We start from the raw sequence: 18165 nt of genomic DNA, 5'->3' as shown, positions 1-18165 counted from the left end.
TCATGTGTTGGGCTCAATAGTCTTTAACCCATTTATGCAAGAATTGTTTCTTGGTTCATACTTCATATACTATGCGTTCATGTGAAAGTTTTATTATGCTATTTGCTCCTTAGGAAGTCACGTGTACTAGTTCTCATATAATAGATTAAGGACACTCGAACTAGTTTACAAAAAAGATAGAGTAAGAGAAATTATCGTCGAAATGTACACGTGGCGTATTTGCTCTGATGACGGATCAAATTATCATTGGGAGGCTTTCGGTCCGTTCTTGCCATCGAAACTCGATGATGACCTGAAAGGAACTCCTATTGCTCCGTACCCTTCCATGGCCGATCTCCTACTTCAAGGTAATAATCTCTGAATCTGTCTGCTGCTATATTTTTATTTTGTACTCACAAATTTCATAGATCGTACGCATGCAGGATGTTCGAAGCTTATTGAGAACGATGATAGAGGAGTGGATAAATACCCGATGTTTAGAACTGAATTGGGGAAATCTGTGGTGTTGAAAGAATCTTCAATTGCAAAAGCATTATCTATCCTCGATAAAGACGACATTGCCTCTACTGTTACTCCAAGTAAACGATTCTCTCTTTTATTTTAATTTTTTTAATGTTTGATTCAGTTCCCAAGCCACATCCAATGAAGTTTCATACCGTAGGTGGAAGGTCGTTATCTGTTTCAAGTGAAGCATTGAAGCGTGCAAGGAGTCTTCTTGGTGAACCGGAGTTAGGGGATTTATTTGGTGAAATGGATGAAGAGCTTCTCCGTATACAGTTTACACGGAAGAAAAACTTAATGATACTTCATCAAACAAGGAAAACTGTTTTTTTTTTTGCGGCATTTCCCCACGAAGGAGCAATGAAGACTAAATTCTAGTGAACAATATTTTTTTTAATTGAAAGTGAAAGAACCTAGACTAAATTCTAGAGAACAATGTCAAACTACAATACATTTAATTTTAATATTATGTTTACAAACTTTAATTTATTTTGTTGTTAAGTATTTTTCTGCATAACTTGTGTCTTAATTAAAATGTATGGTTGTTGTTAATTAGATAAAGCTACATGATATTAAATTTAGGTGATGTAGAGCATAAATGAAATATGCAAAATCAATTAATCTTAGCTAAAAAAGGTAATTAGCGGCGTTTGTATAAAAAACGTCGCTATAGATCTGACCTTTTGCGGTATTTATTCCGAAAACGCCGCAATAGATGTCGACCTTTTGCGGCGTTTATTTCGAAAAGGCCGCATTAGATATCGAACTTTTGCGGCGTTTGTTCCGAAAATGCCGCTATAGATATCGACCTTTTGCGGCATTTTTTGTTCTCAAGTGTCGTGAACTTTAGAGCGCTGCTTTCACCGGCACTTCTAGCGGCATTTTTCCTATCGCCGCAAGTGTTTTTAGCAGCACTTAAAAACTCCGCTATATGATTAAAAAACGCCGCTATAGGATTAAAAAACGCCGCTATTACTCTGTTTTGCTGTAGTAGTGAGTGATAAAAACCATTTCTTTATGTGAAATGGAGATGGTTGTTTGTCTTGCCTTCAGTGGAAATTTTTGGTGACAGATCTTAGTGGCCATAAGGAGCATTCAAACGACTACACTGATAGAATATTCGCTTTGACGACGCTCGTATATAAACTGCCATATTAGGTGATGTTATATCACCTTAATGACGTCCGTGCTGTATACAACTTCTTGTATCACTTTAGTAAAATTCATTGTCTGAAATTAATTTTTGTGTGTAGGTCGTTGGTTTCTGTGTGAGAATCAAGACATTCAACATATTCAGAGGAATTTCAACATTACTTGATTCAGAGTATAAACCTTATTCTCTGTAGTGACATGCTTGTGGTAGGACTCTTATTAATTTGATTTCAGTACGTAAACTCTTGATTTTTTTTTGTGTGTGGATAATTCCATTTCATTACCTAAGAAAGCAGGAGACCTGCTACAAATTACAGCATACAATAAACAAAAAAATACAAAGCCTGAGCAGCCAACGTATGCTAAATAACCAACACAACAGGTAAAAACAAAGGACAGAAACTCTCAGCTTAAGATATACCCCAGTTTACACAGAGGGCAACATTTCTCGGGTCAGCTCTGTTGACAGTCTTCCTCTCCATCCGAATCCGAACAACTTCCTTGATATCCTGTAATACAACATCCACCGACCTTGCTTTACCCCCATATAACCTGTTGTTTCGCTCCTTCCAAATGCAGTAAACATGACCTGCCTAAACAAGTTTAAACACTCTCACAATGAGAGATTTACCTTTGAGACAGTAGGTCACCCAAGCCAATTCCCCATACCAACTACTGACCCTACGGAATATACCACATAAAGCAAGAATGGCACCCCATAGACCTTTTGCAAAACTACAATCGAAGAGCAAATGCTCTCTAGACTCTGCCTTTGAGACAGTTGGTAAACTCTTGATTTATACTTCATACTATTTAAACTTTAAAACTTTGATTTTGTATAAACTATTTTATAACTGTATTTATGTTTTCATCATCATTTGATTTAAATCAACGAATTTAAAGTTTTAAAATGATAACTTGATAAGTCGTTTTAGTGGACCGAACGTGACACTCGTGAACCCATTAAATACTTGGATTGAATTTGACGTGTTACATATTAAAAATTTATAAGCGAAGAAGTAATCGAAGTGAAATTAACCTCACACTGACGTAAGAAATGCAAACTAACTTGATTTCAAGTTAATTAACAATTGAATTACTAGGACCAAAATGAATATAATTTGGTTGTGTTTGAAGGCAACTTTTAAGGGAAGATAGACAAAGTTCAGAGATTGGATGATCCTGCACGATGGATATAAGTTTTGGGTTGTCAAAATTTTAGAAAAAAAACATAAAATCGAAAATAGAGAGGAGAATAAGAATGAAAACGAAGTGACGATAAAAGAGTTTTAGGAGGGAGACAACAACATTCAACAATAAAATGAAATGTGGAAAAGAAAGAAATTGTAAAGTGTATATATACGCACTACCATTTCCATAAATATGATAAAATATATACTTAAAAATATATCTGTTCATATTGGATCAAAATGATTATTTTAAATTTAAAATAATATTAAACTTTTTTTAAAATTATTGTTATCCAACCGAAGATCATTAAATTTAAAAAAAATATTATTTTTAATTTGGGTAAAGTATACTAATAGTCTCCCGACCATAAGATACTACTTTATTAAGTCTCACGACTATTAAAAGTTATAAAATGATCTTCTGAATATAGAGTGTTGCTTTGTTGTGTCCCTCGACTACCAAAAGTCATTATGTTCTTAACTCATCTTTTTTCGTTCAAATATTGACGGTATTTTGAGCTGAGCGTTAACTTGCTGGCTCTGAAATGATAAAATATGATCTCAGAATCTCAAACGTCTATCATATCCCAATCATCATGTTAACGTGCAACTTAGACAACCACAAATTTTAAAACGAAAAAAGACGAGTTTAAAACATAATGAATAATCAGATGATCATTTTATAACTTTTGATAGTCGAGAGACTCAACAAAGCAACATTCTATAGTCCGATGACCATTTTGTAACTTTTAATAATTAAGAAATATAATAAAGCAGTACCTATAATTGAGATACCATTTGTATACTTTACCATTTTAATTTTAGCATTATTATGGGCCGGTATAACACGAGTAAATATTTTTTTTTTTGAGTTTTTGATTCATTTACTAATTTATGTTTGCAATTTGCACATTATTTATATGAAAAATCTCCATCCATACGCAAACAAGGGAAGAAAAAGAATAGATTGAAAGTAATAAATGGAAGCCGAAATGTGAGTCGTGCAGCCTTATTCATCAAGAAAAGTCCAGTGCAGCCTTATTCATCAAGAAAAGTCCAAACATCAGCCCATCATATACGTACGTAGAATTTTAAATTAGGAGATAAATTTGAATTTAAAAAATTTTAATATGACGAAAATATATTTTAAAAAATTATATATAAAAAATTTAAAATATATAATAATTTAAAAAATTTTAAGTTAGGTGATAAATTATTATATATTTTAAATTTTTTATGTGGACGACTGCTCTCACCCACCTTACCTAGTCTATCCGAGCCTACCTAGGTCCATCCGAGCCTCATGAATCAAGATTTCTCTTAAGAAAAATATGTAAATAAAAGTAAACAAAATTGAACCCTGAAAGGGATTTCCCACCTTAAGTAGAAACAACAAAACCTACATGCGACACTCATGGATCACACCATTATAACCCAACACTTATCGTCAAACATTCAAGTGAAATATTCTAGCACAACTTTAAAACTTCTAGAGTATTGTAATAAAAACGCTATTTAGGTTCATTAATAAACGGTTTACAAATAATTTTCTTTGAAAAATCCGCTCCCCGATCTTAATTACTGTGGTTTCACTTACTTCTTTTAGGGTAAACTGCATATTTAGTTATTCGATTACTTTTACGATTCTATTTTGGTTATTTAATTATTTTTTTAAAATTATATCTAAATTTATATTTTATTTTATTTTGATCATTTGTCATTAAAAACTTAACGGAGATATTAACATATCATCATAAGATAATGTCAAGTCAACAATTATACTTATTTTCTTTTGAGTGTGATTTTGCAAAAATAAATTGTGTGGCCAAAATGAAACCACAAAATATTAAATGAGTAAATATATAGTTTATCCTACTTTTAACATACAATGTGTAGACACTCATTTTAATAATATATAATAATATAGTTTTTAAAAAATCAGTTTTTTTAAAAAATACTTATTATATAGTTTGAAAACGGTTTTTGAAAAACATATATTATATAGTTTTGAAAACGATTTTGAAAATATATATAGTATATAGTTTTTGAAAATATTTGAAAATATATATAATATATAGTTTTTAAAAATATTTTACGAATTTTGGTCACATTTTTCAATTTTGCCTTCGAATTTTCAATTTAATCAATTTAATCCTTGTTTATTTTTTTATATTTTACGAATTAACCCCTATTTTTGTGTTTTTCTCTTGCAGTTCATTTTTTAGCATTAATTTTAGTCATTGAATTCCAATTTAATTCAATTTGATCCTTTTGATTTTGATTTGTTCATGTATTTATTTATTTTTCGATTTTTTATACTTTATTAATATTTATTTTCTTGAGATTTTTTTACTTGCAAAATTCAACTTTTTTTTTCTTTTTTATTTCGTTTTTATCTTTATTTATTTATTTTATATTTATATATTTTACCACTTAATATTTATCTTGACTTTTTAGGGACAACTTTAACCAATCAAAGGTAAGTAATTTGAATCGGGTTTTTTAATTTTAATTTAAATTTTTAATTTTCGCAATTTAGATAACCGATAAATTAATTGGTACCGAAAGGGCATTACAAGGGTGTTAATCCTTCCTTGACTGTAACCGACTCCCGAACGCGACATATTTCTGGTAAAACGCAGATAAGATAATATGGTATCCGATCAGCCTAAATATTATTTTTAAATGATCGGTGACGGCTCTAACACTTTTATTTTAAGTCGAAGCCCAATTTTGAGCCTACCCGAAAGACGGTTGGGACACTATGTTTATATATTTCAAATCTCATTTTATTTATAAATTAAAATAATATTGAACCACTTAAATATATTCACGTGGATTCACTTCAATTACGGCCTATTAAAACGTTCTTCCCCTAAATTTCAAACTCACCAACCTTTCCGGTCTCCGTCACACATGTGAGATGTATAGTGAAATCCCAAAACTATCCGAATAAAATAGCTTAAATATGATATTTTGGGTTAATAACATGATCTATCATTTATGTTTGTGTTTTGTCCGTTTTTCCTCGTTGGTTTCAAAAAAAAAAAATAATGTACGACCACTTTCGTTTTATTAAATTAAGATACAATTACTTTCGTTTTTATTTAATTAAGATTTAGTCACCACAGATTAACTACCGTTAACAATTATCGTATTATGTGACGTGGTGTTTTAATATAATCACATATTTGCTTCATATTATTTACACATTCTCTCAATTTAACCCAATTTTTAATAAATTAAAATAAATTTAATCTTTCAATTGAATAATGTCACGTGTCATTGGTACCATATGTCGTGCCACGTTTCACTATTTGGTTGGAGGACTAACTTAATATAAAAATATATAAAATATTATGAATTTAATGTATATTTTTAAATTAAAATAAACATAAAATATTTTTCAATTAAGTTAGTCTTCAAATTGAACGGTGATATGTAGCACGACATGTGGTACCAATTACACATACTATCATTTGATTGAGAGATTAATTTTATTTTAATTTATTAAAAGTATGACTAAATTGAGAGAATATGTAAATAACATAGACCAAATATGTGATTATACTAAAATACCACGTCATTTAATCCGTTATCTATTAACGATGGTTAACTCATGACAACCACATCTTAACTAAATAATAATAAAAGTGATAATATATTATATTTTTTGAAATTAGTGTGTAAAAGTGGACAAAATTCAAACACAAGTGAACAATCATGTAATTAACCCCATTGATAAGGGTAATTTCGTCATTGAGATAAACATTCAGGATGCAGTCAAAAAGCGGCTTACCCCACCCTCGATGACTTCATTACTTATATGCCAAACCCATCATCATGATACATTTCCTGGGCCACCATACATAACATACAACATTATCATACATAGCCCATAAACCGCCTCTCTTGTCTATATATTAGAGCTTCTTTGCCTGCAGTTCTCCCCTTCTACCAGCTCTTTAGTCTTTACTAACACTCTCATTCTCCCAGTTAAACCAATAGAATTTCAGTCAACCCATGGGTGAGGTTAGTTACTAGCTCTTGGGCATTCTATGTTTTTCCCCCTTTCAATCCTTCAAAGATTTTGGTTTCTCGTTTTGCTTAACATTGCTTTGTCATTTGTTTTTACCAGCAAAAGGAAGGAGCCAAACCTGAAGCCGAGAAGAAGCCCGCCGCCAATGTCGGCGCTAAGAAAGATGACGGCAACGTCACCGCCGTTTACAAGATTGATATGCATTGTGAAGGCTGTGCCAAGAAGATCAAACGTTCGATTAAGCATTGTGAAGGTAGTTAATCAAAGTTAAAAAACCATAATTATGTTTCAAAATTTGGAGGAAATTCCTTTTAGCTACTCCTTGTGGATTCTTCACCATATTTTGATCCGGAAATTGGATAGAATTGGATGTCGGTGCTATCTTTTCAACCTTAATTAGAATAAAAGAAAAAAAAGTAATTTGGAACATTGATGTAATTGGAAATCTAACCGAAAATTACCTAACGCGGATCGTCGTTGTTGTCGGTGAAAGGTGTGGAAGATGTGAAGACGGATTATGGAGCCAACAAACTGACGGTGATTGGCAAAATTGATCCCGCCAAAATCAGAGAGAGATTGGCTGAGAAAACCAAGAAGAAAGTCGACCTTATTTCTCCTCAACCTAAAAAAGATGCCGCCGCCGGCGATAAAAAGCCCGAAGCGGAGAAGAAACCTGAAGAGAAAAAAGAAGAAAAAAAGCCACCTAAAGAGGTAATTTTAGCCACAACAAAAAACTGTTCTAACGTGCGTATGTCAGTTAGACACGCGAATTATATGAGGAAATTTTAATTTTGGTTAACTTTTGTTTATTTATTTACAGAGTACGGCGGTGTTGAAGATCAGAACACATTGCGATGGATGCATTCATAAAATTCGCAAAATCATCTTGAAGGTTGATGGTAAGTTAATTAATCGTGATTAATTAAATATTAAATTAATGAGGTAAGATAATGAAATCTTGTTTAATTAAACAAAAGGCAATCATGATTTAAAAAAAAAAATTGAAACAGGAGTTCAATCGGTGGACGTCGATGGAGCTAAAGATTTGGTAACCGTGAAAGGCACAATGGACGTGAAAGACCTGGTCCCTTACCTCAAGCAAAAGTTAAGACGAAATGTAGAAGTGGTTCCTCCTAAGAAAGACGACACCGGTGAGAAAAAAGACGATGCCGGTGAGAAGAAAGAGAAAGCAAAAGAAGCAGTGGAAGCCGGCGAGAAGAAAGAGACAGCAAAAGAAGCAGTGGAAGCAGGCGAGAAGAAAGAGAAAGCAAAAGAAGCAGTGGAAGCAGGCGAGAAGAAGGAAGGAGGCGACGGAGAGAAAAAGGAAGGAGGGGAGAAAAAAGAAGACGGCGGAGAGAAGAAAGAAGGTGACGGCGGTGGTGAAGCGAAAATGGAGGTGAGCAAGATGGAGTACCATGGATACGGCTATCCTAACCAGCCAATGTACTGGTCGGACGGAAACGCGTACGCTGGTCCGAGTTATGCGATCGAAGAGTATCGGAATCATCATCATCAGGATTACGGATACGCGAATCAAGGGTATCTGCATCCTCATCCAGGGCATACCGATCAAGGGTATATGATGGATCCACGTCATCCCCTACATGCACCTCAGATGTTCAGTGACGAAAATCCCAACGCCTGTTCCGTTATGTGAGATCTAAATCTCTGATCATAATTAAAATCCAAAAAATAAAAAGGCCAAAATGTAAAGAATATAACTTTCTAGGGATATAAAAGTAAATAGATAGCTCAAAAAGTGAACCATATAAACGGTAATTAATAGAGTAGACCTTATAGGGAAGAACCGGCCGGCTTGGCTAGGAGCTGGTTGGTGTAGGGATGGTCGTTGGTTGCTTCTTTTGTTGGTTCTCAATTAATGAAAATAAAATTTTTCATGGTTTTCCTCTTATTTTTTTAAAATATTTTATATTTCAAAAATATTTTATATCTTCAATTATTCAAAAATAAATTATAAATTAGATCAGAATGATCGTCTTTATTATAAGTTTTTGTAAAATTTAATTTGAATTATTTGATGAATAGATTAAATATTAACGATTAATTAAAAAAATACTACATGATAAACTCATTTAAATATTTATATGTAAATTTTAGAATAAAGAAAAATGAGTGGTTAGGTTTTGTTTGTGAAGAAGGGCTTGAGTGGGAGGTTTCAATCTTCAAAGGTAGGACCTAAGACCTAAGGAGGGGCACTCTATCCCTTAACAATTAATATATTTGATGCAACAACTAGGTTGAATTTTTACTGTAACAATTACTCTGTTCGGGCAAATAATATTTGGTATATATTATTCGAATAATTATTTTTCTTCACCTTATTATTATAAAAATTCATTCGGTTTCCATCGAATGTATTTTTCATATAAAATAGATTAAATTTAAAATTTAATTAGACTCGTGCATTAAATGTAATTTTATAGAAATATTTTTTTTTAGAAAAAGCAATTCAACGATGAAAAGATTAGTTGAATTAATTAAATATACTTGACTTTATAAAAGAGAAGTAAATCGATATTAGGTGGAAACCATAACAAAGACGAAAGGAAAATAGAAATAATTTGTATAGTTTGGAAGTGAGAATGTTCCAATAAGGTAATTATTTTCCTCAGAAGAATTGTAATTACAGTAAAGTTATAACTATAAATAAAAATAATAGTAAATTATACCATTTATTATTTAAATATTTAACCTTTTTACTATTGATCTTTTAATTTTATCAATCAGACTATCTAATTATTTAATTATGTCAATCAAACCACTTGTCAATCAGATTGGGTGAAAAATAAAATTAAAAAATATCCTCCATTCATATTATGACACATGTCATAATTTGATTAAAGTATTAAATTTATTAAATTAAAATTATGATCAAAATAATAAAATAAACAAGTATTGAGGACTAAGTGTAGAATTATACTAATTTTATTAACTGTCACGTCAATACTTCCGTCAACTTTTAATGACAAATGACTTGATTGACAACTATTAAATAGTTTGATAGTTTGATTGACAAAATTAAAAAAATCAATAATAAAAGAAAAATGACTAAATAATCGAATGGTCAATGTTATAATTTACCCTAAAAATAATATTCTCTAAATAAATATTATTAGACTTACTATTACATACATCTGAAAACAGAGATATTATTACATTACAAAAGGATTTACTGATGCAAATCAAAATTTTAATTATTATAGTATTCTCCTATAATAAGACTTAAATATAAGTAATCTTTTTCACACACACACACACACACACATATATATATATATATATATATATATATATATATATATATATATATATATATATATATATATATACACACATACATAATCTTCGGTTATTTATTTAGCAAACAATTATGGGTGTATGAGTAAAAAATTGTTTATAAATATATATCCACCTTGTGTTTAATCTCTAAATAATATATTTATTTTATTTTATTTAAATTTAAAAGTTTTACTAAAAAGTATGAATCAAATTATCTTAATGGTTATAGAGATATTTATTATCCCTAAAAGGTCTTGGATTCGAGCACATTGTGTATGTCAAGGGTGTTTGAGCGTTCGTTGTCAAATGGATTACGAGTCTTTCAAACATATATTATATTATATTATAACCACCTTTAGTTTAGTAGAAAAAATTATACTGAAAATTAAAAAGAATAGTCTTCAGATGTTTTTCAAGTTCATTAATACCTTATTTTTCTTCTTCTTTTTTATCAAGCTAAGTTAATTATAGAGTAATATTTGTTCTAAATATTTTTTATCATTTGACAATGAACGCTCAATCACCCTACTACATTCGTTGGTGCTCGAACCTGTGACCTTTAAGAACAACGACGATTCCTTTAACAACTAAGGTAAGTTGATTTACATAACAATAACTCAATTAGGAATATAATGACGAGCCTATGAGAATACATGAATGCAAAATGCACTTTTTTTTATTAAGTTAAGGCGATTATAAATTATTATATGTTCTAAATACTCTCAATTATTTAAAAATAAATGCTTAATCACCTTTGTTGTAAACGTTGATGCTCGAATCCGAGACATCTAAGAATAACAATAATTCTTTTAACTACTGAAATAATTTGATTCATGTGCAAAATACATGTTTGATCGTAGTGAAAGGGCATGAAAAGCATAACTTTATTTTTGGCAACAAAGGTTTTTATAATTAAACAAATAATTTTGAGAAAATAATTTAAAAATAATTTAATTTGTAAATAATTTCAACTAATAGTAGGAAAAAAAAATGAAACGACAAATTATATGGTTAAATATGATCATAATGAAGATAGTTATTTATTTATTTTGGTTGTACTCTTGGTTTTAAGGCTTTAACTTAACTAATCCGGATTGACTCGCGTCGTACACCTGATTTTGGTGAGAGAGTCTCTCAACAGAGATTTTTTACATACTCACGGACTCAAACTCGATACTTTACTTAAACGATATCAAGCTGGATACTTTGTTTAAACGATATCAAACTGCTTACCGCTTAAATCAACATAGTTACTTATTTTTTACTCTTCTCAATTGAGTTTTTTGAGATATTCATGATCCGTCTTTTTTGCTAATAAAAGATTAATTTACTGATTTAATCTTTCTTCTTTTATGGCAAAATATTTATTAATACTATTAAAAAGATAAAAAAAATGAGGTTAGTTTAAAAAATCTATTTTTCCATAGTAATTAGTTCAATTTTAATAAAAAAAAAAGTTAAGAATTTAAAGGTAAAAATTGGAAAATTTTCAACAAAAAAATGACTTTATTTAAATTATTCATGGGTAAAAAAAATATCACTAAGCTTATATAAATTATCAAATATCTATCTAAACCTTAAATTTAATATTCTCAACAAACATTCAAAATTTTTAAAAAAAATCACTACTTATGTGTTTTATTGCACAATTTACATTATGAATGAATCTTAATTTTTAACATTCCTAATGATGAAACTTAAATCTTAAAATTTTGCTAAAATGTTAACAAATTTTCAATCAATCAAATTAATTTATATTAATTGGATTAATTATTTTTATAAATAAAAAAACTGTTATATCTTTTAGTTTTTTTAAGAACTATACAAATTCCAAATATATACAAAATATAAAATCTGCACTGACATTATTTAAATTATTTTTCTAATCTTAATTATGTGAAAATGGAGTAACTTAATTTGAATTAATGGAAGCATCATTGATGATACTGAAGATATTAATATCGATTTTCAATATTTCCTTCCTCTTGCAATTACATACCGACAACCTCCTCACAGTAGAAATCCAACAATGCTTGATGAAATAATTACACAATTTTAAAGTCTTTCTTTTGTTCTCCCTTTAATGATTAGCTTTGAGATTTTTTCCCTCCCAATTAGCTTAAAAGAAGATTAAAGTATATAATAAGTCTATGTATTATATTAATTTTTTTATCCCTTTACTATAAAAAATAATTTAATCTATATTTTATGCCCAGTGATTATCTTATTCAATTACAAAATAAATTTAGTTGATAAAATCCTAGTCACTCATCCTTTCCTTAGCCGCTCTCTCCCTCTTTTGTCTTCCTTTTTTTTTTTTTGTATCGTTTTTCCTAGATCAGATTAATTTTTTCTTCTTTGATTTTATTTAGCCAGCGACGGCACCGACTTTAAGTTTGTATTCGAAATCTTGTTGATTTTCTCTGCTATAGACCTTTGAATTGAATTTGGATGCGTGATTTTACGTTTGTAGATAGTTTCTCACGACGCTCGGCTTTGATCTGAGTTTTTCGATGGTCTTTCAATAGCTTAATTCCCTTTTGTGATTTATTTTCCGATGCAATCAGTTTTATTTGTATCTATTTTAGTCTCTTGGTTGGGTTCTTTAACCTTTTCTATGTATGATCCATATATGATCTAAAGTGGCTAGTTTCAATGTTATAGGAAAAATTCAAATTATGTATTTAGTTTACGATGGTAGTTTCTAATCGTTAAAAAAAATTCAAAATAATTAGATATCAAAGTAATTATGTGTATATAGAATATATTAGTACAAACTCTATAATTACACATTTATTAAAAAACCATCATCCTACGTTTTCATTAGCACCCTACTCATGCAAGTGTAAAGTAATTTAAGGATACTTATTTTTGTGAGACTATGTAATTTTTAAAATGATCATATGTCATAAATATAATTTCAATTACTCCATATTAAGTTTATTTAAAGGTTATTTTCTAAGTAAATATTTTTTTTATTTATCCGCATTCTGATCTCAGTAAAATTTAATCACACTAAAATTTAAGGAAGGCTGGATGGAATAGTCATGTTATGATTGCATTGTATGTAATTTTTATGTTATAAATCTATACTTGAACACTGTCATATGGTTGTGTAACACCCTCATATTGATACGGGTGACTCGATCCAATCTTAGGCGTCCTATTAGGGTCACCAAAGTGACCCACAATAAAATTTGGGAAACTCAAAATTTATCAAACCATTTAAGACCATGAAACAATTTCAAAATCAAAATAAAATATAAGTTCAGAAAACATTTGGACATTAAAACATAATTCACAAATACAAGTTATAAAATGAGTTTCAAACTCTAATATAAAAACAATGACCTACATGCCCCTAATTACACATATACCGTACTTCACAAGCAACGTCGAAGAAACTCCCATTATTGATGTGGGTAACTGCACATGATCATTTCCTTTAACTTGAAATGGTAAATAATAAAACTAATTTTAGAAAAGCTTAGTAATACAAAACTACCAAATGATGCTAAAAGCTAAAGAGATATATAATAAGACATGGAAATTTCTTAGTGATCTAAGCATCTATAGGTTCTAGTGAAGAGCTTGAAATTTCAATAATGATTCTTCAGATAACAATCTAGAAGCCTAAAGCCTGAAGGAAAACATGAAGAGAGACAAATTCAAGAGGTTGAGCTGAAGAGTCTAGTGTGTTCCAATATATGTCGAGAAAGATGTACATATTATTTTAAAATAATAATATTTTTTAGTAAAACATATTTTAACATCATATTAATACTCTATAAGTTCCCCTAAATTACATCCATAAGATCGTACCCTATGCACATTAGGCATATGAGCCTACATAAAGGAATACCATAGGTCCACAAGGACTTACCCTAACCGAAATAGAGAAGCTAACCTAAGGGGGTACCTTATGTCCTAAGGGGGTGACTTAAGTCCATAAGGACTTACCCCAGGTCCATTGGGTATAAGAGTCATCCTAAAGGGGTGTTTTAGGTTTATAAGGATTTACCAGCTTGATCAGAGATGTACCCGCATAAACTTCATATCCCATTCCAGATGATACCTAATAAAAATTAGATTAAACAATAAACAATAATATTAGAGATCATTTTTGATCTGTGGCGCATAATAGTGGTTTTCTTTGGGTGCATGTTAGCAGGTTTAACGGAATCTAAGATTTCCGTCGTGTCTCCGGTGGTCTTTTCTGTCCTCGATTCTGGTTGTCAACCTGTTTTCCTTCAATTACTACTTTGTGTTCTCTCAGACGCCAAATGGACTGGAGAAAGCTATTTGGAAGCTCATATGGGAAAGACCTAAATTTTTTCCCTCCAAAATTACGAGACGAGATTCCCACGGTTCATCCTCCCCCTCAGATACTGGAAGCTGGAATTTCTGAATGAAACATTTTTTATTTTAACTCTGAATCATCAAGAGATTGGGTTCTTGTAAATGGTCCTTGGCACATATTTAACAAGCCTCTAATTCTTAGAAAATGGGAACCAAATTTGAAACGGCTTAATTTTGATTTATCAAAAATTCCAGTCTGAGTTCACTTGTACAACGTTCCTCTGGAATTATTTTCACAAGCAGGTCTTAGTTAGATTGCTAATGCCATTGGTGTCCCTCTCTCAATGGACTCAATTACTGTTTCCAAAACTAGACTAGAATTTGCTAAACTTTGTGTTGAAATTGGGGTAAACGATAAAATCCCCAAATATATGGATGTTGTCGTACAAGATGGTCATTCTACATCGATTTATGTTGAGATACCCTGGGTGTCCCCATGTTGTAGAAAATGCAAGGTATTCGGACATTGTAAAAAGGGATGCTTGGAGAAAATAAATCTAGCTCCAGTCTTAACTCAAGTTTGGAAGAAGAAGATGAGTTAATTTCAAAGTCAGTAGCCCCAATTGTTGGAGGAATTGAAGCTCTACATGATCCTGATGTTACTGGATCAAATACTAATGTTGATCACCATGAGAATGGAACTACCATTGATTCAAATAGTTATGATTCTACTGAAATGTCCAAAGATTCTGTTGTTGATAGTTAGAACAATTCTTCTGATCCTCCTGTTTCTGCGAATGATGGTAATTCAGCCTCACAACAAACAATTCCTAAGTGAGGTAGAAGAAGGCCTACTAAGGATAAAGCAGTATTAGCTGGATCAAGGAATAGATTTGAAGTTCTAACTTCGAATGATGAAAATTCTTCTAATTTAGAAGGCCATCCAAGGAAAATTCGACCTACTTCCTTGGGAGTTGCAGGACTAGTTAATGATCTCAAATTGAAAGAGAAGGATATAATGGAAAAAGTTAAAAGTCTTTCAGTTAGGGGTGATGGGGTACCTTGGGATCACCATCCCAATGATCATCAGTTTTTGGAATGCTAGAGGATTTAATAATCCTCTAAAGCAAGATAGAGTGCTTCAAAGGGCATCTCAAAATAATGTTGATATTTTATGTTTGCTAGAGACAAGAGTCAAAGTTGATAAGTCTAAGGACATCTTTGAATCTAAATTAGCTAATTGGAATGTTAGTTCTAATTATGATTATGCTATTAATGGAAGAATATGGGTTTTATGGAGGAAAGGATTGAAATTATCTATCTTTCATGCTTGTGACCAGATCATTTCTGCAAAAGGATTGTTCCTTGGAAATCCTTTTATTATTACAGCAGTTTATGGAAGTAATGTTGGCATTACCCGGAGACAGCTTTGCCAGCAAATGCGAGAATTGAATAGAAGTATAGGTCATCTTCCTTGGATATTGGGAGGAGACTTCAACATTATACTTCACCCCGAATGAAAACTCTGACTATGAGCTATGTCCTTACTCTTCTTCTGATATGAAAGATTTCCAAGATGTTTCTAAGGATTTGGTCCTTCATGATCACCCATTTTTTGGCCCTTCCTTCAGTTGGAGCAACAAACAGCTTGATTCTTACCTTGCAATGAAGAAGCTTGACAAGGTTCTCATCAATACCATGTGGGTAAATAATTTCCTCAACACTTTTTTTGAATTTCTTGCACCTGGAATCTCTGACCATTGTATGGCTATTGCATGGCTTTTTAAAGATACCCCTGCTAATTGTCCCAAACCTTTTAAATTCTTCAACTTATGGACCTTACACCCTAACTTCTTGTGTCGACACTCATTTTTCGTCATGTTTTTATATTATTACTATTATTATTAATTATTATTAATATTTTTATTTTTTATTTCTCTTGTAGGCTTTACATGTCAAGCCCAACAAAATTAGAGCCCACAAAGCCAATCCAACCCGGTTATAACCCGACCCAGACCCGGTTACAGTAACCCATACTCGTGTCATTTCTAGCTCCCACGTGAAGCACCACGCCTGAGCAACTCACATCCTACACACCCATCACGTGAAGCACCTGCACCAACCTGTCGGCCACCAACATGCTAGTGCCCATTACCTGCAAATAGCACCTAAATCAGTCATCCCACCAAATTCACTATCCATTTTTAAATGAGACTAAAATAAAATGTTAGGTATTTTTACCTACCAAATAATTCAAGGATCCTCCGCACTAAATCTCATCATTCAGCAACCAAAAAAATTATAAATTATAAGCAAGCAAAAATCACGATGAGAGAGCATTACATTTTTTGGGGGCTCGGTTTTTTAACAGAAAAGAGAGAAACAAATTGTAGACACGGGGGATCAATAGGGGGCTCGATTTTTGAACAGGGGAGGAGCAATTCACATAAAAAAAATGATTGGAGCAGGGGAATCTGGGTTTTGAAAGAGGGGAAACAGTTTGTAAAAGTGGTGGAGCTTCGGCTAGTCTATGAAAAAAAAACAGTGTAAATGAGGCTTTCCTCCCACTCAAAGATTAATACAAACACTTCTCTGATTAATTTAGAAACATTGAAAAGTTGCTTCAAATCTTCGTGGTCGACACCATAAATAATCCTAATCTGCAAGGGGGAAAACAAAAAAAACAACCAAGTCTCTCTCTTTTTCATCGAACCAAAGCAATACACAGAATCAAAAGGGTATTTATTTTTAGTTTTTACTCTCTATTGCTTTCATAATTTCCTTGTGTGTGCATGTATGTTTCGAAATAAATAAGAAAAACAAAAAATAGAGAGGGATTAGAAATTTACTTGGATTGTACGAATTCAAGTGGAGTTTTGTTGACTCTATTTGTTCTTGGCTCGGGCTCTGTTATCAAGAATAGGGATCGAGATTAGTTTAGTAAACATAAATTTTAAAACAAAACAAAATAGAAAGAGGAGGTGAGGGTTAGTTTACCATAGTGGGTCGAATCTCATTGGAGCTTTAAAGATGGAGTCTTCGTCGGAGGAGACTCTTGGCAACGTCGATCGAAGGGTCTCTGACGGACGCCGATGAGTGGCGCCACATGAGTGGTGAGAGAGAGAGTATTGAGTTAATCGATCGACGGAATCGGCCAAGAGGGGGGTGAATTGGCAATAAAAATTTCGGTGGAAGCTTTTGCAGAAAATTGAAAAGATTTGCACACGATTTAGAGTGGTTCGACTTTCTCAATCAAAGTCTACGTCCCTACCTTAGCTATCCACACTAAGGATTTTCCACAAATTCACTAATTGTCTTTCTTTTGAGGACAAAGAGTAACCTTACAAACCCTCAAGAATTATACCCCAAATTCTTGAGAACACTCTCTCCCAAAGAGAACAATACAAATTTTGCAAACTTACAAGGAAATCCTCACAAGGTAGATTGTTTGCACAATTCTAGAACAAAGAAAAGAACACTCAAAGATGAATACAATTGAGAATAAGTGTTCTTGAAAGAAAATGAATATTGAATGAAAAATAGGCTTGAAATGCTCAACTTGAGGTTTGATGCTTTCTCTTTGATTCTCTCTTGATTCTAGTTGCTTGATATTTCTTGTGGTGAACAATGGCTTCTAAGCTTGCTTAAATACACCTTGAATCACTTCTGAACGGTTGGGGATGA

At 31.6% G+C, this 18165-nt stretch overlaps 1 protein-coding gene across 1 annotated transcript; it reads left to right on the top strand.

Annotated features, from left to right (window-relative positions):
• The first annotated feature begins 6772 nt into the window (after nt 1-6772).
• On the top strand, nt 6773-8782 carry LOC120214501 (heavy metal-associated isoprenylated plant protein 6-like). Its single transcript, XM_039212389.1, has 6 exons — nt 6773-6875; nt 6982-7135; nt 7376-7593; nt 7703-7781; nt 7893-8065; nt 8207-8782. The coding sequence occupies exons 1-6, from the start codon at nt 6867-6869 to the stop codon at nt 8537-8539; spliced, it is 966 nt and encodes a 321-aa protein (XP_039068320.1). The 5' UTR covers nt 6773-6866; the 3' UTR covers nt 8540-8782.
• The last annotated feature ends 9383 nt before the right edge of the window (nt 8783-18165 follow it).

Source organism: Hibiscus syriacus, unplaced genomic scaffold (genome assembly GCF_006381635.1).
Source record: "Hibiscus syriacus cultivar Baekdansim isolate YM2019G1 unplaced genomic scaffold, ASM638163v2 tig00110065_pilon, whole genome shotgun sequence".
In the NCBI taxonomy this organism is placed as follows: Eukaryota; Viridiplantae; Streptophyta; class Magnoliopsida; order Malvales; family Malvaceae; genus Hibiscus; species Hibiscus syriacus.
This window is presented reverse-complemented; position numbering and strand designations above follow the sequence as displayed.